Below are 25,991 nucleotides of genomic sequence, written 5' to 3'. Positions count from 1 at the left end.
AGCGCGCAGCGACAGCTTCCCTCTCCTCTCCGACTCCCGCGTGCAACTTTGCAGCTCCCGCTCCCGCCAGGGGGCCTATTTGCTCGGCCCGTTTGGCGGAGGGATCCCGCGCGCGATCGCAGTTACGCTCAACCGTCTCCGCCTCATTCCCGCGCTCTGGCCCCGCCCCCTCCCGCGAGCCCTATGGCCCATAAAGAAGTCCCGGCTGGCCGCTGCACTCCCCCGCGCGCATCCGTGCGCCGACCGAGACTGGCTAAGGAGTCGGCGGCCATTTTGTTCTTCTCGTGGTTCCAGTGGGGAGAGAAGGAGGAAGCAGGGAGCGGGGCGGTTGGGGGGGGACCCGCCGCGGCTGCTGCCACCGCCGCCACCGCCGCCACCACCGCCCCTGTGCTCGTGGCGTGGGAAAGGAGGTGTGAGTCCCGGGCGCGAGCCGGCGGCGGCGGCGCCGCTGCGGGAGGGTCGGCGGTGGGAAGGCGATGGCGGATATAGATAAACTCAACATCGACAGCATCATCCAACGGCTGCTGGAAGGTGAAGGGGTCGGAGGACGGACTGAGGGGAGGCGGGCGGCCTCTGGGGCTCGCGGGGGAGGGGGAAGTTGGGAGGCCGGTTGGGCTTGCAGCGCGGAGGGGAGTGAGCCCCGCGAGTTGGCTCGTGGGGCCAGGGGCTGCAGCCGGAGGGAGGCGGGCCGGGGTCCCGCACTTGGCCCAGCCCGCGGACCCTTCCGGCGCCGCTCATTCATTGCTCGGAGGTGCAGCCTTCCTCCCGGAGATTTGAAAACTCCGCTCCCCACCCCCACGTTTCCGGTCCGTACCCCCTTGCGCCCTGCAAGCGGGACCAGCCTTTGGAGGAGAGAGGGCTGGGGGCCCCGGTCCGCCCTGCAGGACCGCGTGTCCCTTACTTTCTGGTACCCGCCCTCTCGGAAAGCAATTTGATGGGGCTGTGGGTTCCACCAGCTTCGAGGGCTCCTTTCCTGTCTTGCTTATTTTTTGTGTGGGGCTGGGGTCGGACGGCCCATTTCTTGTTACTTGGTGACGAACGTTCAAATCTCCTGAGGGTGTCGGAACCCATCCCCTCCTGCCTTCCCAGATGCTCTTCTTAAGTTATCCTTATCTTGAAGAGGTCTCCGCGCTCTTTTCTGAACGTGCCACCGAACGTGAAACCAGCGATGGTGACAGTTCGTTATCTTTCCAATGTGCCAGGTTCTGTATTAAGCGCTTTGCGTGCATCTCATAATTACATTCATAGCAATACTCAGCGTTTCTAAAGCGCTTACTGTGTGCCAGACATTTTTAGAGCAGTTTACACACATTTCATAAATTCTCCCAACAGTCTTTTGGGAGGTGAGTGCTTTTATTTTTTCCTGTTTTTCAGAAGAAAACGAAGACACAGAGAGGTTAAGTCACTTGACCAAGGTCACACATTAGTGACAGGTTTCCAAGCCAGCCGGGAGCTAGAACTTGCTACGTTCAGCCCACCTTATGTTTGAAGGAAGGTTAAGCAGAGGTTAAAAGGAAGCTTTAATTTTGTCTGACCTAAGACTCCTGAGGTGCCTGACAATTGTTTCCTATTGATGTGGGATGCAGATGAAGTTTGGATTTTAAAGGGGGTCTTTGAAGCGAGCCTCCCGCACCCCAATTCCCAAGCCTGTCTGCTAATGCTAATGTCTTTTTCTGAGACTTTGGAAGGATTCAAATCCCTTGATTGGGCGCCGGATAATGAAGATTTGTCTGAGTTTTAACTGCTTTTTGCCTTTATACTGTTCTAAAATAATGTAGCGTAAGTGCTTGAGAGATGGAGTCCAGAGCAAGAACAGTTGGGGCAGGTTTGGTACTAGAATTTGCGGATCTTTTAAATTAAGTCATTAAAATGAAATTTCTGAAAATATCTTCATCCATCCTGGGGTGGTTTTTTTGCTTTTATATTTTCTTAAAAGAAATGTGTCTGACTGTGTCTCTAAAGTCCCCTCAAATGCTCTTGAGATGCCAGTGGCATTTATGGGTAAAAACCTTGTCACTCATTCAGTACATGTCATTTATTATAAGAACTAGATTTTTCATATATTTTCATGCTAGTTAATACAGTCCTTTGATTTCTATGAGGCCACAGTCAGCCAGGAACCGATTAAAACAGTTTGCAGTAAGAAAGGACCTTTTTATTAAATATTTTCATTTTAAGTCTTTAACTTTTGCATATCTGTACAGGGTTATGGATGGGGAGATATGATGGGCTTTATTTCACTGAGGAAACAACAAATTGGAATCTATGTTGATTAGAATCATCAGAACTTTAAAACCATTTTTGTTAAGACCTGTGTTGCTTACAACTCTATTCACATAACAGATTTGTTCATTTTAGTCTTAGTTTTTAAATCATAATAAGAAATTTACCTTGATAAACTTGGATCATCTAAAATGAGATCAATTGTTTCTTAATAGTTCTTCTCTACGTGTTATGTTGCACTTGAAAACCAGATTTTTTAATGTATCATTTTTCATTGGAATTAATATAATAAAGCATTGCATTTTAATGTCTCTGGAATGGGCTAACTGCACAATACTGTATACTTCAAATTTGTTTTTTTCTCATCAGTGTTAATTTGGCAGAGAAACAGTTGAAGATGATCCATTGAGGATACAGATACACACGCATGCGCACACACATCTGTGTTAGAAGATGTTGATAATAAATTTTTTGTGATTTTTTTTTTGTAATGCCCCCAAAACCTTTTTCCCTAAAAATTTTAATTCAGATGTAAGTATATCTGAAAATGGCATATGAGTTTTGTAATCTTTTTTGTATGTTCAGAATTCTTTCAAGACTGTGCAAGCTTAGTTGAGAAGTGGCTCGTAATAGTACTAAAAAGGCAACTCAAAGTGAGGTCTTTAAGAAAACCAGCATGTTGATTTGCACTACAACTTTGCAATTCTTTTCTAGTCTAAACTTTAAGTAGTTGTTCCTTAAGTGAGGCATCACTTCGGTGACCTACCTTGGAAGCTTTATCCAGGCTCTGCCTTGCTGATGATAAAACTTGAGACTCCTTAGTTTAACTAACGTTCAATTATTTAAATAACTGTACAGTAAAACTTAGGAGATTTAGAGAGAAAATAAGCTAGCTATTGATTTGGTGTGATATTCCTACCATGTTGGAGAAAAGTGAGAGGGCAGAGTTTTACTTTGTGAGTGACCGGGTCTGGGGAGTAGAGATGTTTAGTACTTTCCTTATGTAGCAGGCCCTGTAACTGATTTCACATCCTGATTTGCTAAAAGCATCTTTTCTCTGAAGATGACCGTCGTCAAACTGCAAGACCTTGTCAGGCTCTGCATAATTGTTCTACTTACTTTAGTGATTTAAATATGACATTTGGGGCGCCTGGGTGGCTCAGTCGTTAAGCACCCGCCTTCGGCTCAGGTCATGATCCCAGGACGCTGGAATCATAAGGGCTTCCCGCTGCGGGAAGCCTGCTTCTCACTCTCCCTCTTCCTGCCGCTCTCCCAGCTTATGCACGCGGGCACACATGCGCGTGCGCTTTCTCTCACTCTCTCTGTCTCTTTCTCAAATGAATAAATAAAAATCTTAAAAATAATAATAATAAAATAAATATGACTTCTGCCTTGGCCCTCAGAAAGCATCTACTACTTTAATCCTCTGATGTGTAAGAGTTCATCTGAAAGTAGGGAGTGTTCAGATACTCTGAAACTATAAATTTAAGTCACCCATGTATTTAGCTTTTTGGTGTAATATGAAACATGTTTATATTCTAATGTTAAAATAGCACCAGTGCCTGGGCTTGAAGATCATACAAAGGACAAAAAAAAAAGTTCTTAAAATTCTGATCAAAGAAAACAAAAGTCGTCTTTTTTTCTAATGAGAATTCTGCAATTATTATTTTTTAAATAGGTCAGATAATTTTAACAATTAGAGGCTTTTCTTGGAAGCAATTATCATAGGGCATTTTGTTGATAAAGACATTATTATCAAAGCTTGTGTTACTAATTCCCTATTTTGCAAGAAGTCTGTGTTTTGAGGCCCCCCCCGCCTTTCCCTCCCCTCCCCTTGCCGCATGTCAGTAGTAGGCCTCATCCTCTCCCATGAGGTAGGAGGGGAAGGATCTCTTGGAGACATGATCTGCAGCTTGCACCAGTCCTAAACCACAGCATGGAGAGGATTACTCTCCTTATGCCTGAAGTGCCCCCATGTTTGTCAGTAACAGTTGACATCAGTGAAATCTAACAGGGTGGTGTGTGTCATGATGCTGTGCTTGAGGGAATGTGAGCCACAGGAGCAGAGGCCAGGCTTTCCTTTTCCCCAGCTGGTGAAACGGAGGTGGTGCCAGGCCACGCATTAGTAATCTGTTGTCAAAGGTAGAGGTTTTTTGTAGAGATTGTTGTGTGTGGTTTTTTTTTTAAGATTATATTTATTTATTTGACACACAGAGAAAGCACACAGGCAGGGGGAGTGGCAGGTCGGGGGGCGGGGAGCAGGCTACCCGCTGGGCAGGGAGCCCGATGGGGGACTCGATCCCAGGACCCTGAGATCATGACCTGGGCCGAAGGCAGATGCTTAACTGACTGAGCCACGCAGGCGCCCCCGGTGAGATTGTTTTATGTCTTTGATACTGCAGTCCTTTAATCTTTGACCTGTTCTGCAAATTATGTGCCTGTGCCAGTCAGTTTACTTGAGGTAGGTGAGGATTACTGATCCTGAAGCAGGGCAGTGGTTGATAATGATTTTATACCAGCTTGACTGTTTCTCTTCATTTACAATCAGGGCGATTAGAAGACCTTGAAGATTGAAGTGTGAAGGAGACAATATTCTGATGTGAATTGCTTTAAAAAAGGAAGTCTTGTTGAAGATGAATAAGGAAAGATTTCATATTTTTGGAGTTTATGGAATTCTAGGACAAATTATTAAGATTTAGGATCAGACCCCTGTATCCAAGCATGTAAGAACAGATGATTTACTTACAGGTCTTGATTGATTACCTGAAACCTTCAATGTCTCCACTACTCTAGGGTTTGCTGGCACCCAGAGTGGGTGTCACTGATGCCTTATGAAAATGAAAATTACTCTTAAAATGTAGGGTCAGACCTCCAGTCTAATTAGTGGTATTTTATCAAAATGGGTTGTTAGACTGAAAAGATAAACATTTTTCATAAACTGGTTTCACATTAGGTGTAGAAAACTCAAGATACTTTGAGAACAGTGGTGTTTTCCAACTGTATCCTGAGTATTTGTCTTGAGAAAATTGGTATCCCCTCTAAATGTCCAAAGTATATACTGTTGTTGCATTGTGTGTCACTTATACCTCAATAAAAAAATAAATGCACAAAGTATAACAGCAGCAGTTAGGAAAGTCAAGAATGAGGGTGTGTGTGGTGCGGAAACAATTCAGGTAGTCCAAAAGTGGGAAGTCTTCCTGACTGCAATGAAACCAAGGGGTTCTTGGTAACATTTTTGTGGTTTATAGTTTTTGTAGGAAAGAACTCAGTTGTGTGTGGGAAAGTTTTAATGTTGCAGATATTCACTGTTGTTTGTCTTGTTTTGAGGTCTTCCTTCCCTAAATCTGTCCTATAGTGTGAGGTTACTGATTCTGTCACTGAAATGATTATGATGTGCAGTATTCTCAAGATTACCACCTACTTAAGTAAGATTATCTTAAAACAGCAAAGTCTGCGTCAGCCTATTTTTATGCTGGTTGTGCCATTCTTAGATTCTAAAACTTCATTATAATTCATCTGGAGCTTTTCTTTTTGTGTATGCTGTTCCTTTTAGTAAGATTTACTTTCAACAATTAAGGGACTTTTAATTAAAGAGCAAGAAGAATACTTTTTTATTATTCATAAATAATCCCAAAGTAGTTTTAAATTTCTTTGCATAGTTTTCATCTCTGCTTGTAGCCAGGCTGTCAAAAAAGTTAGTGTTGCCTGTGAGAAAAAGCTGGCGTTGCAAATAATCACCGATAACATTCTTTTATTATTTCAAGTGTTTGTCAGTTTGTTTTTGATAAAATTGCATGGAAGTTTTTAATCATACACTCATGTTAATGATATGCCAGATAAATGGATAAGTTTCTACAGAACAGCCTTTGCTGTTGACAGCCATAATGCATTTTTCTGAATCTTTCTAGCCAGTTAAAGGTTTTTACTCACAAGTTGTATGTTTAAGGTCTAAATTGGTATGTTAATGTAACTAGTGTTAGTACTGATCACTAACCTACACATGTTTACAATGCCTCCTGATTTCCATGCAATGCCTAGCATCTGGATTTATGAGAAAACACTTCCATCTGGAAAGTGAAGTTCTTTTTTGTTGAATATTTTGGATTCCTTTGGCAATTGTTGAAATAATTTGATATTTACTATTTGAACTACCACAGCTACTTCCTTAGGAAGGTAACATGTGACAACTCTTGAATTTCCTACCAAGGGTCTCCTTTTTGTGCATGTTTCTCCCATTGCACGCAGAGCACAGTGAGGCTTTAAACCTCAAGGTAAGTATTGACTGATATTTATTAAGTAGAGCTGCAGTGTTTGTAATTAGAGCTGTTTCTGTTTAAAATTGAGATGTTTTTATTTAAAAAGCCTTTGTCTTTTCAATGGTATTGAAGATACTATCCTTAAGGTGAACTTTTTTAGCTTTATAATCTTTATGAAGGGATAGTTCTAGTCATAGCATTTATAACAAGCTGCAGTTACCTATTCTTATTTTCTGTGTCCTCCACAAGAGAAGGGACAAGGTTCTTGTCCATCCTGTGTACCAGGGTATCCCCAGCATCCATCAGAGGGTCTGGCACCTAGTAGATATTCTGCAACTCTTCTGTTCAATGTTTGAAGCATGGTTAATAAGTAATGATAGTCTTAAACAGATTGCCTAGTTTAGTTCTGATTTAATGCTTCTCATTTGTAAGTATGCTTTATGATTTTTTATCCCATCTCAGAATTTTCTTAGGAAGCAGTGACCATATATTAGTGTTTTGGTAGTTTGTCCTATAAAAACTCCTTTGTTTGGAAGTTAAAGAAGAACAAATCCTTAGTTGGTAGGGTAGTAGTATGGTGGCAGCACCACTAGACTTAGAGTTCATAGGGGCCTGGTGTTCCTATAAGCTCTGTGATCTTAGACCAAGTCACCGAACCTCTCCCAGACTGACAGAAGTGACAGAGCCTAACTTATAGGATTTTTGTGAGGATTAAGTGGCAATGTAAAGCCCTCTAGTGCAGTACCCAGCACATGATGAGTGCTTGGTAAATGTTAGCTGCAACTAGTACGTAATTCTATTTGATGGATGTTGAAAATAGTGAAGTAGATTTATGAACTATTGGCCGATGTGGCCATTTTTAAGAAATAGCTAGTGTTTATTTGAACTGCTAAAACCCATTTTGAAATCTTGATCTTCTAATTATTAGACAAATCATCTTCAACATGAAACTTAAGAGTAATCCTAAATTTTTGCAACTAGAAAAATAGTCTGTTAAAGGCTGATAGGAAATGACACTCTTGCTCTTTTTAATTTTAAAGCACAGACACAGGTTTTTTGCTAATCAAAAGTATGTAGTCTGGAATAACATGTTTAATTCTGATATCACATGTCATCAGCACTTAGAGATTTATCCAGATTTCATTCACACAACAAATTTTGAGCGCCTGCCACATCTGGCCGTGGGCATGTACACTGCAGAGCCAGTCGTGTGGTCTTGGGGTTTACAGCCTACCAGAGGGTCCAGATGAGTAGGTGGAAGCAAAATGGCATTTACGGTACAAAGTATGATGTGTGCTGAGTGGTATCCAAGTGTTGTGAGAGCATTTCAGAAAGCGTAAACTAGGTTGAGGAGAGGAGAGGAGGTGGATAGGAGAGGTTCTCCAGGGCAAGTCTTGAAGGATGAGCAGGTATTTGCCAATTGGTAGATGAGGGTTTTGGCAGAGTTTCTATTTTCATAATTTTATTGCTTTAGCTAATTGCAGGGAATTTAAGAAGCTTTGGGACCATGTTGTTTTTAATGAGCACTGTTCTTCAGATATAAAATCTTGATTTGTTCTGGAAAAACTGCATTTAATCCTTATTGCACATTAAGAATAATTTTTAATTGTTAGCAGTATTGCTTTTTACTTACCTGTACACTTCACTCAGAGGATAAACAGGAAAACAGAATAAGAAAACTCATAGACTATGTCTAAAGGTGGTAGTGGGAAGCCTCCAAAACCAGTAAATATTTACATTAGCAACATTGACTTAATCTGGTGGCATCGATTTAATGATAGCATTCATATTAAAAGTACAGCCTTCCTTCCGTATAGGTGTAGATTAATTATTGCACGCTCTCTTGAAAGACTTAAAGTGGACTGTTCATTCACAAATGTGGGGCTCTGCTGAAAAAGATTGAGGTTGAAAACCAGAAGCTTCTAGGAGTCCCCTCCTATCCCAAAATAAAAGTTTCCTGCTGGGCAGTCTGCCCAAGCTTCTGGCTGACTTGTGGTATAATTGCTAATGATTGGGGTTTTCTGGCCAGTGAAGCAGGAATCCCACTGTCTTTCCATCAGGAGTGTTTCTTGAGTTCTCCACTGTGTGTGTCAGGAGAGAAAATTACTGTGGTTCTAGAAAAACCATTTTTTATTGCTCAGTTGCTGTAGTATTATAGATGTGTCTCTTTCATGTCTTCCCTCGAAAATTATCATCACTGTGCTTTCCTCTTCGTTGCTTCTCATTTCATAATGTTTTGATCAGAAGGAGACTGGCTGTGGTTTGCTTCAGTTACATATTTTGGGGTCCAAAGCAGTGATTTGCTCAAGGCTACAGAACCAGTACAGAAGCTTGGGGCTGGCTCCCAGTTCCACTGCTCTTTCAGCACTTTCTCCTCATTGCGTGCTTGAAGAGTTTGGCCCTTCCCTCTTGCCGTCTTTTCTTGTGTACTGTCTTTCATTGAAAAAGTAAAACCCCTCTACACGGTGTTGGGTTTCTGTTCAAAACTTTTCTTCAGCGAACTCAGGGTTTCGGTGGCTATTCAGGCTGAAAAATGGCTTTGCCTAGGACAATATTTCTCAAACTTGGACTCAGCCATATTTAATGGAAAAAAATTCTCAGCAGACATCAGGTTTTTCATTTGTAATTTTTATCACTCTGTAACATTAGATATTTACAGAACTACGCTAGATACAAACCGGTTAAACTTACTGCTTTTATTCACTTAATAGGCTGAATGATTTTATAAGTTGAATATAAAGCCTTCAAAACTGATAACATTTAAATTAGCAACAATAATTTAATCTGATGGGTTTTGTGGTTTTGCTAAAACTAAATCACTTTATATTGGGTTTAATGGTTGAAGGATGTAACTTGACATTCTATATTTAGTCTGGTCCTGTGATTTTGGTTCAGTTCTAATTCGTAGAATGCCTGCTTTCATAAATCTTTTGTACAAAACAAGTATTAAGACCGATTGCAAGTTGCGAATAATCAGTCCCTGTATTTAACCATACCCTACCAGCAAGCAGGCCACTTTATAACTGTAAGGATAAGGTAAAATTAGCAATTCAGTGCTATTTAATCTGTATTTAGTGACTGTCTAATCTGCTATAACTGGAATCAAAACAAAATTTCATTTCCTGCCTACCTGCTGATAAATGAACTGTTACAGGGCTGGAGTGCTTTACTTTGATAGTGAGTAGAACTCGGGTACTCCGATGTGGGCAACACGTAGTGCTGTACCAGTATTTCTTTCTTTCTTTCTTTCTTTCTTTTTTTTTAAAGATTTTATTTATCTGACAGCGAGAGAGGGAACACAAGCAGGGGGAGTGGAGAGGGAGAAGCAGGCTCTCCACGGAGCAGGGAGCCCGAGGCGGGGCTCGATCCCAGGACCCTGGGATCATGACCTGAGCCGAAGGCAGACACTTAACGACGAGCCACCTTTCTCCCTTTTCTTGTTTTGTATGTTCAGATTACTAGGAAACCTTCCTTACAGCACTCACTGACATCCTTTGCCCTGTAAGGGCATCATTGTATTCACAGATGCAGTCCCAGAGATTGCACAGCAAAATATGTACAGTATGTACAATGAGCCTGAAGTGTGTTTCAGTAAAATGCAAACGACACTTAAATTTTTTCATAGAACTCTTGAGGAAATACCAGCCATCCTCTGAAAAACACTGATGGGGGAGGGTTCTGAGCATTTCCAGTCTCACCTTTTTAATTTTTTATTTATTTTTTTAAAAGATTTATTTATTTAGGGGCACCTGGGTGGCTCAGTCGTTAAGCGTCTGCCTTTGGCTCGGGACGTGATCCCAGGGTCCTGGGATTGAGCTCCGCATCAGGCTCCCTGCTCAGCGGGAAGCCTGCTTCTCCCTCTCCCACTCCCCCTGCTTGTGTTCCTTCTCTCGCTGTGTCTCTGTCAAATAAATAAATAAAATCTTTAAAAATAAAAAAGATTTATTTAGAAAGAGCACGCGCGTGCGAGGGGGCGTGGGGGGGGGCAGAGGGAGAGGAGGAGAGAGAATCTAAAGCAGACTCCCTCGCTGAGCTCAGAGCCTGACACAGGGCTCAATCTCACCACCTCAAGATCCCGACCTGAGCCGAAATCAAGAGTTGGATGCTTAACCAATTGAGCCACCCAGGTGCCCCTCCAATTTCACATTTTTTTTATTTATTTATTTATTTTTTAAAATGAAGAGACTTTTTTTTTTATTATTAGAACGAGAGAGAGCATGAGAGGGGGGAGGGTCAGAGGGAGAAGCAAATTCCCTGCAGAGCAGGGAGCCTGGTACGGGACTCGATCCTGGGACTCCAGGATCATGACCTGAGCCGAAGGCAGTCGCTTAACTGACTGAGCCACCCAGGCGCCCCCCAATTTCGTATTTTAAAACAGGAATCCTGGGCGCCTGGGTGGCTCAGTCGTTAAGCGGCTGCCTCCTGCTCAGGTCAGAGTCCTGGGATCGAGTCCCACATCGGGCTCCCTGCTCAGCGGGAAGCCTGCTTCTCCCTCTCCCACTCCCCCTGCTTGTGTTCCTGCTGTCGCTGTCTCTGTCTTTGTCAAATAAATAAAATCTTAAAAAAAAAAAAAAATCTTTAGAACCAACTCAGTAATGTGACGATCTCTGAAATCTCCTGCTGTACAAATACTAATTCATTTATAAGGCTGGAGAAGAGAAGACAGGACTGGAGGCAAAAAGAGATGGCCTGGTGGACAGGCTGGAGGTGAACAAGGCCGATTTTTGAGGCTGGGATGCAAAACTGAGGCCTTGGACTGTGCCACAGCCAGTCTGATTTCAGCAAGTAACAAAAGGAATACCTTTCTAACAGTATTCATACACAGTGTGGCCCCTTGTTCAGGACACTGTAACAAGTCTTAACTTAGTATAGAAGATGCAACTAAATAATCAATGAAATCCTGTCTAAGATTTTACAATTACAATTAGGCATTAAAACCATGTTCTTCAGAAGTGTTACGAAAATAAAGTCAGCCAGAAAGCCAGTTAAACTGTGTTTTTGCCGCCTCCTCATTAAAACTTACGCCTTCTCAGATATTTTTAATTTGTATGTTAAATTGTATCTTGACTTCATTTGACTAACTGGAGTTTTTCTCCCCTACAGTGAGAGGGTCCAAGCCCGGTAAGAATGTCCAGCTGCAGGAGAATGAAATCCGAGGACTGTGCTTAAAGTCCCGAGAGATCTTTCTCAGTCAGCCTATCCTACTAGAACTTGAAGCACCACTCAAAATATGTGGTAGGTTTGGGCACATGGACAGTTGCCTTTGATTGTGCAATTGATCAAGTGACTCGAGGATATATAGATGCCTTTGTGTTGCCAGCAGAATCGTTTGCTATTTATGAACAACCTGCAACTACTTAAATAATTTTAGCTTTAGAATTAATACCTCTAATGGACTTAGTGTACTTAGATGTGCTTCAGATTTTCTAAAAATTGTTTGACTAAAGGAATATAAACATTGCAGTAGAAAGGAAAGAAATGACACCGGAGAGCTAAGAAAAGGTCTGAACTATATGAATATATAGGAATTACATTTAAGCTTAAAGCAAGACTGGCTATGCTTAAAAATAGACTTTCCTTGATGCCGTTTTGTAGTCTGTTTCTACATGATAGATGCAGATAATCCGTATAAAAACTGAAGTTCATCTGAGTAATGCTAAATATTCTAGCACATTTGACTACATTGATAAAGCTTCTATGTATGATTTTAAAGTTGAATGCTCTTTGGCATTATCTAGCAGGGGGAAATTGAAAGCTGAATGAATTGGTGGGTGTGGTGTGTGTACCTTTGTTCATGCAGGTCTGGGGCTCACTAGCAACGCAGCAGTTCTGCTGACACAGTAACCTGCAGGCTGAGCTGCCGGAGATGTGATAGTGGTCAGCCAGCCTGAAAGGAAAGCCATGTCACTTGGCAAGAAGGCCTGCCTAGGCATTAATAATCCTTTCCACGAAATTAATTCTTAATTAGTTGAGTTTTGTGTGAGATTCTGGACATAAACATACTCTTAAAATTGTTATTAAGCTCAGTTGAACTAAAACATGATACAAGTTTGGAAATTAGTGTTAGCCGTCAAATTTAACTCCTAATTATTAGAGGTCAATCCAGTTATGCAATGCATGTTTAAAGAACGTCTCTCCAAGGGAGGGGGGTGGGAGGAGGGGTTAGCCTGGTGGTGGGTATTGAGGAGGGCACATTCTGCATGGAGCACTGGGTGTTATGCACAAACAATGAATCATGGAACACTTCATCTAAAACTAATGATGTAATGTATGGGGATTAACATAAGAAAAAAAAAAAAAAAAAAGAATGTCTCTCCAAAACTTTGTTAGTGGATTGAACAGTAAGTATGAGGGCACTGTGTAACTGAATTCTTGCTTCTAGGTGATATCCATGGGCAATACTATGATTTGCTTCGACTTTTCGAGTACGGTGGTTTCCCACCAGAAAGCAACTACCTGTTTCTTGGGGACTATGTGGACAGGGGGAAGCAGTCACTGGAGACTATCTGCCTCTTACTGGCTTACAAAATCAAATATCCCGAGAATTTTTTTCTTCTCAGAGGAAACCATGAATGTGCCAGCATCAATAGAATTTATGGATTTTATGATGAATGTAAGTACTTTCTACATCTAAGGAAGACTGACTTAAACTGAGATACTTGATCATAAACTGCATATATTCTGTTAGGATTTGTGAGCGTTTCAGATGGAATGTTATAATCTATCATTTTTTATTTCATTAACTTCTTAGTTTTTTCTTAAGGTAAAAAAATAACACTGCCACTACAGTATAATAATGCCCTAGATTCTTTTATGATGTGACTATTAGATTAAGAAGTAATGGTCGCAGTGGTGGCTTCTTTAAGATCATCATTGAACTTAATTCTTAGTACAGGTCTGAGAACCTGTCCAAATAGATAGTTTTGTTTTTAACAACTTTATTGAGATATAATTTCATTCCATAAAATCTGTCTGTTTTAAGTATACAGTTCAGTGATTTTTAGTAAATTTATAGGCAAGCACTAATCTGCTTTCGTCCTCTGTAGATTTGCCTTTTCTAGTTATTTCACATAAATGGTATCTTCAAATACACAAATGATTTCTTTTGTGTGTGTGTTTGTTTTTTTTTTTTTCCTTCTGGCACATGTGCACCCAGGACAAATGGCAGTTATTATCCTAAAATATGCTGAAAGGAGAAAGTGAAATTAAAAACAAAAAAAATTGTGTAACATTTTATACATAATTATGACCCATTTTGGATTGTATAGTTGAAGGTACACTTTGAGTTGGTAATTGATAAAAAACAAGATTCTTAAAGCCTTAAAAATTGCCAGTTTTGGTGGAATTGTTGTTGTTATTGTAGTGTTAATAAGTATAAAATGTTTAAGGGGGGGTGAGTTGGGTCCTTACCCCATCCTTTTGTGCTTATCATTTCTGCTAGGAGAGGCTTCAGGCAGGGAGGAGAGAAGTGGTTAAGGAATTTGAGTTACTACATTTGCCAGTGATGATAACAAGACCAGTAAAGAATTGTCACTAGCCCTCCCCCACCAGACTGTAGTCATAACCTGTAATGTGGTGTTTTTCCATCTCAGTTCCACATAGATGTATTCAGCTAGCTCATTTGTTAGAAGTGCACTGCTAGAAAGATTGTATTTCTAGACTTAGCTCTCCTACTCTCACCCTCTCCCATAATTGTATGTTTGCCTGGTCTGAGGCCCTGAGACCCAGCTGGTAAGATGAGGTGGGGAGGGATCACCAAAGAAAAATCTAATGGGTTCTGAACTAACTAGGTCAACTGAGTCTGTGGCCAGAAAGGTGGTGGTGGTGGTTGTTTTTAAGTAATCTCTACACACAACGTGGGGCTTGAACTCACCACCCCAAGATCAAGAGTTAGATGTTCTACCAACTGAGACAGCCAGATGCCCCAAGAAAGATACTTGATTTTGACAATGAGTCTATCAGAGAAGTACTGGTAAAGCAGTTATTACTCCTAAGGTAGTGAGATGAGAGGCAGCAAGTTTTATAAATTGTGTTTTGGTATTTGTTACAGGTGCTACTTTTTAGAACAAGTTAAGAAAAGGTTCCTTTTATATGCTGCTGTTCAGCAAGTACTTTGATGTTTTTTTCATTGATGAAGTTCAAATCCAGATACTCTGTTACATATATCCAAGTGAAGATATTAGCAATGTTGTTTTCAGTTTCTATTTAATGCAGAAGACTTTAAAAATTATTTTAGATGGTCAACATTGGTTGGTTTCTTGTCTGGTCATCAAGACTTACTGATTAACCTTGTGCTCAAGCTCCCCTCACCTCCCCCCGCCCATCATCAGGCAGGTATAACTTGCCATCCAGTCTACTTATGGGCAGAGCAGTGTCCTTGACATAGGTGGCTTTCGATTGATGGTTGCAGACTTTTAAAAAAACTGTTGAAAATTTTATTAAAATTTTACTTTAAGTTAAAAGTTGAGAAGCTTTATTAAAATGTAGATTTTCGGGGCGCCTGGGTGGCTCAGATGGTTAAGCGTCTGCCTTCGGCTCAGGTCGTGATCCCAGGATCCTGGGATCGAGTCCCTTGAGCCCGCTTCTCCCTCTGCGCCTCTCTCTCTCTCTCTCTCTCTCTCTCTCTCTGTCTCTTACGAATAAATAAATAAATAAAACTTTAAAAAAAAATGTAGATTTTCATGGAACAATTTAAAACCACTGCTTTAGGTGATAGGCTTATTTCACAAGTATAATAAGCACTCTTTCTCCCTCCAACCCCCACCCCAACTTTTTTATAAAGAGTATAGTCCTGGAAAAGCTGGGGAGTCTGTTGTTAGATAAAATGTGAATATGTGTTATCCCTTTCTGATACCAGAGCAGTCTGATCTGTAGTAATAGGAAACTGCATTAGGGATTCTGGCTCAGAGTCCCTGGATTTGGAAGCTTGAAGAGACCTTGGCAGTTATCCAGGCTAAACCTTTCTGGAGCCAGATGTTCTTACTGGTCTGAAGTGACCTTAGGGAGGAAGTGTAGAGAGAACAGAAAACAGGGCCCTAGGACTTAGTTAAGATGCTCAGAGGCAACAGGAGGAAGAATCCTAATTTTTGTTGAAGGAGCCAGGAAAGGTAGCAAAGGAATCTGCAAGACAAACTGGAGTGTGTTGCATGAATAAAGAATCATGGAGCAAAGCAGACTTCAAGAAGGGAGAGGATTCGTTGGCACTGGCAAATGCAGCACGTGCGCAAAGGAAAAATCCAAGCGAGCCATTGGGTGGTCATTCAGAGGAAAATAGGAGACAGAACCAAATCGCTTTTATGAATGGAGGTTAGGACCAGCCCAGCCTTGTTCTTCTGTCATTTTACTTTTTAAGTAAAAGGTTCCCTTTCAGCCTTTTGTAGAGAAGAATTCTGTCTGGCTTCCAGAACCCTCCAGTGAAGGAAGATAAGGAATAGGGAATTAGTGACCTCCAAAGAAATACAAAACAGGGTGAACCATGGTGAGAGTTATACCCAGTCATAGAAAAAACATAAACTATTAAAAGGAAAGACGACAGTTCTATGCAAAGGGAGAAGTCAAGTGTTTGTTGAATTTGCATTACATTCCAAACCCTGTGCTAAATTCCATACCTGACTTGATTTGCAGTAGAGTGGAAGGTGTGGTTCAGGAACCTGCTGCTTGGGCCAGTCTAAACTTTCCAAAAAGGTTCAGCTTTAAACCTGTAGATGTCCCGGGCGCCTGGGTGGCTCAGTTGGTTAAGCGACTGCCTTCGGCTCAGGTCATGATCCTGGAGTCCCAGGATCGAGTCCCGCATCGGGCTCCCTGCTCAGCGGGGAGTCTGCTTCTCCTCTCCCACTCCCCGTTTGTGTTCCCTCTCGCGCTGTGTCTTTCTCTGTCAAATAAATAAAATCTTTAAAAAAAAAAAAACCTGTAGATGTCCCTAGAATAAGAAAGGAGAGGAGACAAAGGACAAACTTGGCTTTAGCAATGAAGATTGTGCTTAGATCTTTGGGTTTTCTGGTATGGACGTACAGGAGACAAGGTGACCCACAGTTGGGCCATTCTCAACCCAATTCAGACAGATTTGTGCTTCCAGAATTTATGAGTAGGTTTTTAACTCAGAACGTAATTTGCTTGCAGGAACAGTACCTTAAAGTCATGCTTATGTCCAAATCACACTGTGACTCCAGAATGCAGGGAATACAGGGGCTGGTGAGGGGAATACAAGCACCCTGTAACATCGTTTCTCTGGGGAACGTTCTGAGCATTTGTGGCAGTGTTAGGAACAGTTATCCTGGTGTGCCTGCTACTAGAGTATGTAGAGCTGGGAATTATCTGGTACCAGTAAGCTCTTGATGATAGTGAGAGATGGGATGGGTGTCAACTCTCAGAAGCTTCCTCAGAAGGAAGATGGTAATGGCACATGTGTAAGCTATTCATAATTGCCTCTGGGTTGAGATTGGACAAAACATGCTAGGTTCCAAACAGAGTTTGTTCTACCAAATAATTATTGGGGGTTAATGATAATCCTTAATCATTGCATTTGGGATTCTGATTTCACACTTCTTTGGGATTTTAAAGTATAGCTAGATCTGCTAAACCTATCCTCCAGGGAATTTTTAATAAAAGCATAGTTCTTGTTTACTTAAAAAGTAATTAGCATCTTACTTTGGGAGAAATTGTCCTAAGAGAACGAACCTACAGAACACCAGTCTTTTTAACCATCCTAAAATTTTCACAGGTAAAAGAAGATATAACATTAAACTATGGAAAACTTTCACAGACTGCTTTAACTGTTTACCGATAGCAGCCATCGTGGATGAGAAGATATTCTGCTGTCATGGAGGTATGTGGGCTAATTTTAGTTGCAAATAGGTTTTGTTCCCTTCTGAAGGGGGTACACTTAGACATTTGAGTTGTCGTTGGGATGACTTCTCTGTCAGGTGACTCTCCTTTATTGATGTGTTACACCATGGGTCCACTCTGGTGCATCTAGGATCATTTGGATAGAAATCTGAAGTAAGAAATTGATTCGTTACAGGGAATTCTAGGCTCTGTAACAGTTTGACTTGAAAATAGAGCAGAAAGTGTTTTTAAATATAAAGTGAAGAGCAATTAATATGCTGTATCATAGAATCTCCAGAATACTGAAAATGTGAGTAGACTTTCCTTGGTCTGTTTTTGATCCTCTTCTTTTAGAAATTGTTGACTTGGATTTTAAAAGCGATTTTATTTTTCTCCATGGTTGTGCTTTGTATAACATAATTAAATAGTAATTGTGAAAAAGGATTTCTTTTCACCCTTGGTCAGAAATTATAATGACAACTGTCAAAGAGCCGACACAATGTATTTTAATAAAGCCATTATCCCTGCCCTCGTATACTTCAGCTGGTTTTGGTAGAGCTGGGCATGTGATTTTTAAAAATTTTTTAATTTTATTTATTTTAAGTAAACTCTACCCCCAACATGGGGCTTGAACTCAAAACCCCGAGATCAGGAATTGCAGTGGGCTCAACCCACTGAGCCAGCCAGGTGCCCCTGGGCATGTGATTTTAAATTCAGATGAAAGTCAGCTACATCGAAGCTGGTCTGATGATTTGATGGTACTTGGACAGCACAGGTTTCCTGGAAAGCTACATCATACCTGAGTATCTGCACCCTTTACACCTAGTCATTACAAATGGTCGATAATAAAATCTAGAATGTACATTGTTCATTATTATCATCAAAGGAGTTGAGGAGTGGTTGTCTATAAATCACTGGATTTTAATTTTTAGGGCTCTGTATATTGAGGTAACTGATTCCATATACCATTTAGACATATTGTGCCTCACAGATTGGTGCATATAATAAATTCTAGTGCTTTTTCAGTTTTTTTTATTTTAAACCAAAGCTAAATAAGAAAACCTAACCATAAAAAAAAAAAAATCATAGCCATAGATTTAAGCCCTCCATGTTGGAGTCATTGAGTCCCTCTGTAAGCAAATGGAACTGTTAAAGTGAAGTTCTGTTTTCTTCCAAAAAAAATTTTTTTTTCATTTAATAGGTTTATCACCAGATCTTCAATCTATGGAGCAGATTCGGCGAATTATGCGACCAACTGATGTACCAGATCAAGGTCTTCTTTGTGATCTTTTGTGGTCTGACCCCGATAAAGATGTCTTAGGCTGGGGTGAAAATGACAGAGGAGTGTCCTTCACATTTGGTGCAGAAGTGGTTGCAAAATTTCTCCATAAGCATGATTTGGATCTTATATGTAGAGCCCACCAGGTATTGACTTTGAATTTTACATGTACACTTAAGAGCATGTGTGTGAGCACAGATTCTCCTTGTTGGTTTTAGTGGGTAGGTATTGCTTATTCATACAAAATGTCTCTGCAAGTGACCTGTAGGATATCAGGCTCAATGGGAAACTGAAAAGTGGTTTTACTCACCTGCAATTTACACCTACTTACTCTAAAACCATTTTCTCTCCAAGGTGGTTGAAGATGGATATGAATTTTTTGCAAAGAGGCAGTTGGTCACTCTGTTTTCTGCACCCAATTATTGTGGAGAGTTTGACAATGCAGGTGCCATGATGAGTGTGGACGAAACTCTAATGTGTTCTTTTCAGGTAGAGGATGCTTTCAGCATTGTTTCCTACTATTATGTCTAAATTTTACTGATTTTTTTTTAAAAATTGCTATTTTCTGCCTACTGTTCATTTATGTTGAGTAGACTAAATTTTTATTTTCCCATACAAGTGTTTGTCCTAATTCTGTAATCAGTGGACCCCTTTTAAGGGGAAAAAAATTGTCAGGGAACCTTTCCTGCTGTGTTGAATTTAACTGTTTTTACATTATTTAAATGGGGTAAAAAACCAATTTATTGGCTCCTCATGCTTAGAGTTCCTTTGCTATAAATCTAAAACTTATGTCAATATAATGTTCAGCTAAAATTAAATCCCCGCTTGTATGTGAGAATAGAACTAACTGCCACACAGATGTGCTGTGTGATTACTCCCTTCTCCCACCACTTTTCTTTAATTTCCACAAGACTGATTCACCATGACATCATTTGGCCTTCACTTGGCACAAAAGTATCATTTACACACAAAGTCTGTCTGAGTCTTTTTCTCGCTCTCTTACTACAATTAAACTTGTACAACTTCAGGCTAGCCCAGTCATAATCATAAGTAAAGCCACTGAAGTCACGTGGCAGTCATCAGTTAAATGTTGTTTTACCAACTATGGGGGAGAACTTGCAGCTCCCAGAGACTATGAGAGGGCCCCCTGTGGGTTTGAGAAACACTGCTCTGGAGAACTCTCCACCCCACCCCCGTGTCAGAGGGGATAGCCTAGACATACTACAATAACTGACTTCAGAAAATTGTCATTTTATCCAGAGGCAAAATAATTTGTCCTCTGTTCATCATAGCATTTATTACCAAAATGTTTACATGTTAACATATTAACATGGTACATTAATATGTTAGTGGGGTTTTCAAGAGTTGTTGGGTCAGTTTTAAATGGTCAGAGACCTTTCTGAACAAAAGATTTGAGTGAGATTTAAGAAATCTTAAGATTTGGGGTCGAGAATATTTCCTAAAATGCACTTACCTTTGAATCTTTGCAGATTTTAAAACCTGCAGAGAAAAAGAAGCCGAATGCCACGAGACCTGTAACACCTCCAAGGGGTATGATCACAAAGCAAGCAAAGAAATAGATGTCATTTTGACACTGCCTAGTTGGGACTTGTAACATAGAGTATATAACCTTCATTTTTAAAACTGTAATGTGTATTGGTCAGCTTGCTCACATAGTGTGTTTGTGGGGCCCCCTTCCATTTTTTGAGTTAATGAATGGCATTTGCTGGTTATAACAGCAAATGAAAGACTCTCCACTCCCAAGAAAAAATGTTTTGTCTTTTTTAATTCTGTATTCCTTTTGCAAACAACTTTAATGATGGTGTTAAAGCTGTACACCCCAGAACAGTTTATCCTGTCTAAGGGGTAAGTGTACAATTGATCTTTTTAAAATTCAGTTCAACCCATGAATAATGTAAATGCTCGTTTTCTTTAGGATATAAAGAGAGCCCTAGGGTGCTCAATCTGTACATGTTATTGTCATAAAATGCATACTGTTGATACAAACCACTGTGAACATATTTTTTTTAAAGTTTTGTTTCAAAGGGATTGCTTTTTTTCTCTCATTGTCTTGTCATGTACAAACTAGTTTTTATAGCTATCAACATTAGGATTAACTCAACCTTGCCAGCATCACTGGCATGATGTATATTTAATTAAAGCACACTTTCCCTACCGTATACTCAAAATGACGATTAAAGCCATTATTTTAAATGTTTGTGACTCTTTCCTAAAGCCAAAGTTTCTGTTGAAATACGTCTTGACAAACCCCTAAGTACAAGGTGGCGTGGTTGTGTACACATGCCACCTTCTTGGGGATTCAAAAACAGGTTTTTGGTTTTGAATAGCAATTAGTAACATAGTGCTGTTTAAGCTATTAATGATTAAAGTTAATAACATTTTGTACAATTTCCATATAGTCTATTCATTAAGTAATTTTTTTACAGTTACATCAGGCCTGAACCCGTCCATTCAGAAAGCTTCAAATTATAGAAACAATACTGTTCTATACGAGTGACCGATTATGCTTTCTTTGGCCTACATTCTTTATTCTGCGGTGAAGTTGAGGCTTATAAGTCAAAACAAAGGAACTAACTTAATATCCACCAGTTTATACAGAACTCACAGTATCTATGACTTTTTTAAACTAAGATCTGTTAAAAAGAAATCTGTTTCAACAGATGACCGTGTACAAGACCATGTGGTGAAAATGAATTCAGACTTATTAAACGACGAACTTGTTAAATCCTCTCAGTGTCTATTTATCAGCACAATACACACAGGAGAACTGTTGATGGCATATTGAATAGATTTTAATGAATAAATTGCTCTGGAAACCACATAGTTTCAATTTGGATTTGTTTTCCTTCAAATAGTCTGTTTTCCAAAGATGGATTATAATACGGATGCTCATGTTTGTGGAGTTCTAACCGGGATGTAAGTACGTTTCTGAAGTAGGGTGATACGATTGAGCTCTCCTCCTCCCCTGCCGTTTGGGAGGTGGGGGGCTTGGTGAGCTGCCATGTCACCTGCATCCATAGTTTAATGTTGGTCTGGGTTCAGTTGAACAACCGCTTTCTTTTTAGGACTCAACCACCAGTGTTTGCATGCATAGTTCTTTGCTCTCTTCTCGGTTCCCTGATTCGTATGGAACACAGTGTTGTGTCATATTACATGTGTCACAAGTGTGTCAAATGGATATTCATTTCTCAAAGTACATTAAAAGTGAGTGAAGAGCATGTCACTTGCAAAGCACTTTCTTCTCTCAAAAACTGGCTTCGCTTAGAGTGCCAGTGGTGGCATGTGGAGGGAAAAGCATAGGGCTGCTGGGGTCCAGTCTCCTGTCCGCACTAACGGTCTGTGGTCCTGAGACATTGGCCACATCTTGCCCCTTAAGCATGCTTCTCTGTCAGGGAGGGAGGTTGGACCTCCTGACCTCTTGTGCCTTCTCATTCCACATTCTGTGACAGATCCAAACTTGTATTATTTTAATTTCTTGTCATATTCTCCCGTCTCCTCCTTTATAGGAAGAAAGATGAGCAGTAATTGATTATGTCAAAGGCAGATTTCATGTGCTATTAATCTGTGCCCTGGACGTTATCATTTGTGTCACTTGTAGGATTTCAAAATTCTGTAGTTATAAAATTGGGCTACTCTACTCAGGTGATAGAGCATGGAGTGTGGTGGCTTGCTTAAATTCTTTCAGAAAGAACACATAGCTCCAGGTAAGTAGGAAACAAAATCAGTCTTTGTTTTAGGACATGAGATCTTAGGAGAGGCTCATAATTTGAAACTAGTATGTGACAATAGAACTTGAGGCCTTGCCTTATAAATCCCAGTCTGCCCTAACCTTACTTTCTCATTTGTTACTTCTCTTCATGTGCATCTGAATCACATCTGCCTTTGTTCCTTTCTTAAATGTGTGATTTGAGTGAGTGACTTAAATGCTGAGCCACAGTGTCTCTTATAAACCAGGGAGTGTACCTGCCTCATTGTGAATCTTGAATGAAATGATGTGATATGCTCAGAGTGATGCTTGACTCATAATAGTATCATTCACTATTTGTTGCTTTATAATTAATCTCAGTTGTTTCATATGGTTGAAAACTCGGCTGGCCGGGTTCTAAATAGCACCTGCCTATTACATATAGGCCTATAATGACCTGATACTAAGCCGTGGACAGCCAAGCAACTGTGAGCACTGACTGCACATTAAACACCTGTATTTTCAGCAAATACAAAAGAAACAACCAGGAAACATGAAGTTGTTGCAATTATTAGTGTAATATTTTAAATTCTAGTTTTACGTATTCTTGATCTGAAGATGACCGCACCAGTATACCACCATTCAGAAGGGTGACAGCTATGCTATGTAGCTAAATAGTCTATATAATACAGTTGAAACCCATCGTTTGAAATCACTGGTTTGTGCCTACTTAACTAGGCCTGCCCGTGTCTAGCTGCAGTGAACAGCACAGATGCTGACATGGCATACTTCACAAGTCACGGAGACATAAATGGAATGTGGGACATGGGAATGAGGAACAAACGATTGAGTGTTGAGTCATGAAGAAAGCACAGAATTCAGACTGACGGAAGGGAAGAGCTACCACCTGAGTTTTCCTCTGGGACCATGATGAGAGGCTGAAAGGAAACTGCTGGGAAGTGAAGAGAAAATAATAGCTGGCAAACGGAGGCAGAATGGGCAAGAGCTCTTTCCAAAGAGTGGGTTAAAAGGTTTGAAGTTCTGGGGCGCCTGGGTGGCTCAGTCGTTAGGCATCTGCCTTCGGCCCAGGTCGTGATCCCAGGGTCCTGGGATCGAGCCCTGCATCGGGCTCCCTGCTGCATGGGGAGCCTGCTTCTCCCTCTCCCACTCCCCCTGCTTGTGTTCCCGCTCTCGCTGTGTCTCTCTGTCAAATAAATAAATAAAATCTTAAAAAAAAAAAAAAAAAAGGTTTGAAGTTCTATATGCTCATTTCCCCACCTCCTACGAAAAGACAGACCCAAAGCTCATTCAGCCTTGCAAACCAGCCAGCTGGAATCTGCGGAGATCATGATTCGCTTCTTTCAGCTCTGTAAATCAGATGTACACATCAGCCTAGAGCAGAAGAATAGGACACCCCAACCCCAGGCTTTGCTTTCTTCACGTGTAAGATAGAAAACCAGAATACTGAGGGATTGTGAAGATTGAAAACCCAAAAAAGTGCCTAATACTTGGCTTACACATAATGAGCATTGAGTAAGCATCTGTAAGACACCAAAGAATGTTTCTAAGATTTACATCAATGGAGAAAAAAAAAGGAACTTACTTGGGAAAACTTGTCCAGACATAGGCAAAAACCAGTTTTCATTCATCCATGCTGGATTATATATGTGAGCTTCAGATGAAGAGTAAAAATGAAGACCTGCTATCAATGCTTTCAACCTCATCCCAAGAGCAATTGAATGAATACTTAGAATTCCTGGCATCCCCGAATCAGTACCTGATTAACAATTGGGTGGTCACAGAGAGGATCACTGTTTATCCGATCAGCACAATAGCTGCAGTAGCTCGAACAGGCATGGCATTTGGATTTATTGCATATATCAAAAATTTCAAATACAGGTAAGCCTTTTAGTTGTGCAGATTTGTCATTTATTGTCAGTTAAAGAATATGTTACAGGATGAAAGCACTTAGTTAATTTTGAACACTTCTGTAATCAAAAAGTTAATAAATGGGAAAATAGATGTTACCTAGATAAGTTTAGGAAGAAATTTAAGCTAACAAAAGTTTTTAAGAGTTTTTAAGTATGAGGCACGCAAACGTTTGGAAATAGATCAATATGGCAAAAATCGTAAGTGCTTCTGAAGATGAAATCTTGCAGTGCACAAAGCTTGAGATGGAGGGATTGTGTACAATTAAATCATTGTCATCAACCAGATTTTTTAAAGTCTAGGAAGAGACAGGAGCTGTTAACCTTAAAATTATTAGGACACGACACTCAGTTTGGTGGGAGGGCCAGCCGCAAGACAACTTGGTCTTCCACCAACCTCAGGTAAAAGCATCTACTTAGTATTATAAACGTGCAGATAACCACAGGAGCAGTAAAGCAGCTGATGGTGCTAAGTTTGGTTCCTACCTAATGTCAAACTTGAGAAAATTCTGACCGTTCAAATAAAATATTTTTTCTGGCTAGATTTCACATTCATTTTGTGTCCCAAACAACCAGTTCTCTAACAGTGATACTCAGCTGCAACCAAATACAGAATTTTAATAAATCATTCAGCCAAGATGTATATTTGGTGCAGCTGTAGAAAAAATTCTAAGGAGCCATTTTAAAGTGTATTCCTTTTTTTCTTCTAGCCACCTAATTAGCACAGTATCAAATACCATGTCTCCCAGAGAGGACCAGCCCACACACCAGTTGTTCAGGGCTACTGTACGAGAGAACAGTAACCAGTCCTTATGTTCTGGGACAGACTGGCTGCTTGACCTTTCCAGCAAAACCCTAGCAAGTTAGGTTTTGTGGGTGTGGCAGGAGAGCAGGTGGGATAAAGAGGTTTCTGCTGAGCTTGGCAGAAGTTCATTTGCTATCTGCTGGAGATTTGCTCCATCCACCAACTCAAAAGAGCCTTTAGAGGAGTCCAATTCTATACCTGTTAGTTACCAAAATGAAATCCCATCTTTCCAAGTTTTGATGACCCACCCACAAACACCAATATCTTCCTTCTCATGTTTAGCGTTAACCCTAATGATTAAGGGATAGCTGGAGTTGACTCAATCTCTCAGTCGGGAGGCCATGCAACGTTGATAAGATGCATGGATTTTGTTCAGCTTGGCTCAGATTGATTTCAAGTCTGCCTCCTGTTTCTATTGTTGTTCTAGGGCCGTGGGGTATTTCTCAAGACAGTGGAATAAGGACAAAAGAGGAAAGAAAGCCAACTATCTTTAAGATTTGCTGCAGTGCAAATTGCTTATTGGGTGCACATTTTGGTCACCTCTGCTTTTACATTTATACAGAGTTGAGAAAGGTGATTTGCATTCTTTTCCCAACTCCAGAAAGCTAGGATTCCTCTAAGACTGCTGTTCATACTCTCTTGACAGGTGGAACCCTTCAAACAAAATCATATCAAAGACATCCATAAAGTGAATAAAATCAGAATGGCTCTAAAAGTAGAGGCTGGGGGCTCGGTGTCCCCCACCAGCTTCAGTCCCCAGGGCCTGAAACCACTGCTTTAAGAGGACTACTGCTTACAGGCCTGGGTTTGTAGACCAGCTTCGGTAAGATGTCAGTACAACTTTAAACTGTTAGAGCTTTCTCAGCTTTGTGATGCCTTGTCTGATAGCTAACTAGCTAAGAAATTTAATCCAAGTACTCTCCCGATAGAAGGTCAAACAGGTAATCACTTCAGGGTTATTCAGCTGCTT

General features: G+C 40.6%; 1 protein-coding gene across 5 annotated transcripts; it reads left to right on the top strand.

Annotated features, from left to right (window-relative positions):
- Positions 1 to 271: 271 nt before the first annotated feature.
- On the top strand, positions 272 to 25,728 carry PPP1CC (protein phosphatase 1 catalytic subunit gamma). 5 transcript variants are annotated; one of them, XR_010407404.1, is made up of 10 exons: positions 272 to 531; positions 11,583 to 11,714; positions 12,862 to 13,092; positions 17,200 to 17,304; positions 18,505 to 18,728; positions 18,937 to 19,071; positions 20,073 to 20,133; positions 21,459 to 21,519; positions 22,110 to 22,307; positions 23,027 to 23,934. XR_010407404.1 is itself a non-coding variant. In XM_064578357.1 (9 exons), the coding sequence occupies exons 1-9, from the start codon at positions 477 to 479 to the stop codon at positions 25,711 to 25,713; spliced, it is 1,050 nt and encodes a 349-aa protein (XP_064434427.1). In that variant the 5' UTR covers positions 272 to 476; the 3' UTR covers positions 25,714 to 25,728. The 5 variants fall into 5 exon arrangements, 4 of the variants coding, with proteins under 4 accessions (XP_064434427.1, XP_064434429.1, XP_064434428.1 ...); XM_064578357.1 differs by lacking the exons at positions 22,110 to 22,307; positions 23,027 to 23,934 and adding an exon at positions 25,668 to 25,728; XM_064578359.1 differs by lacking the exon at positions 22,110 to 22,307.
- Positions 25,729 to 25,991: the final 263 nt, after the last annotated feature.

The sequence above is a fragment of the Mirounga angustirostris genome, unplaced genomic scaffold (assembly GCF_029215605.1).
Source record: "Mirounga angustirostris isolate CCGP_5_RB_7025 unplaced genomic scaffold, mMirAng1.0.hap1 SCAF_14, whole genome shotgun sequence".
Lineage (NCBI taxonomy): Eukaryota > Metazoa > Chordata > Mammalia > Carnivora > Phocidae > Mirounga > Mirounga angustirostris.
This window is presented reverse-complemented; position numbering and strand designations above follow the sequence as displayed.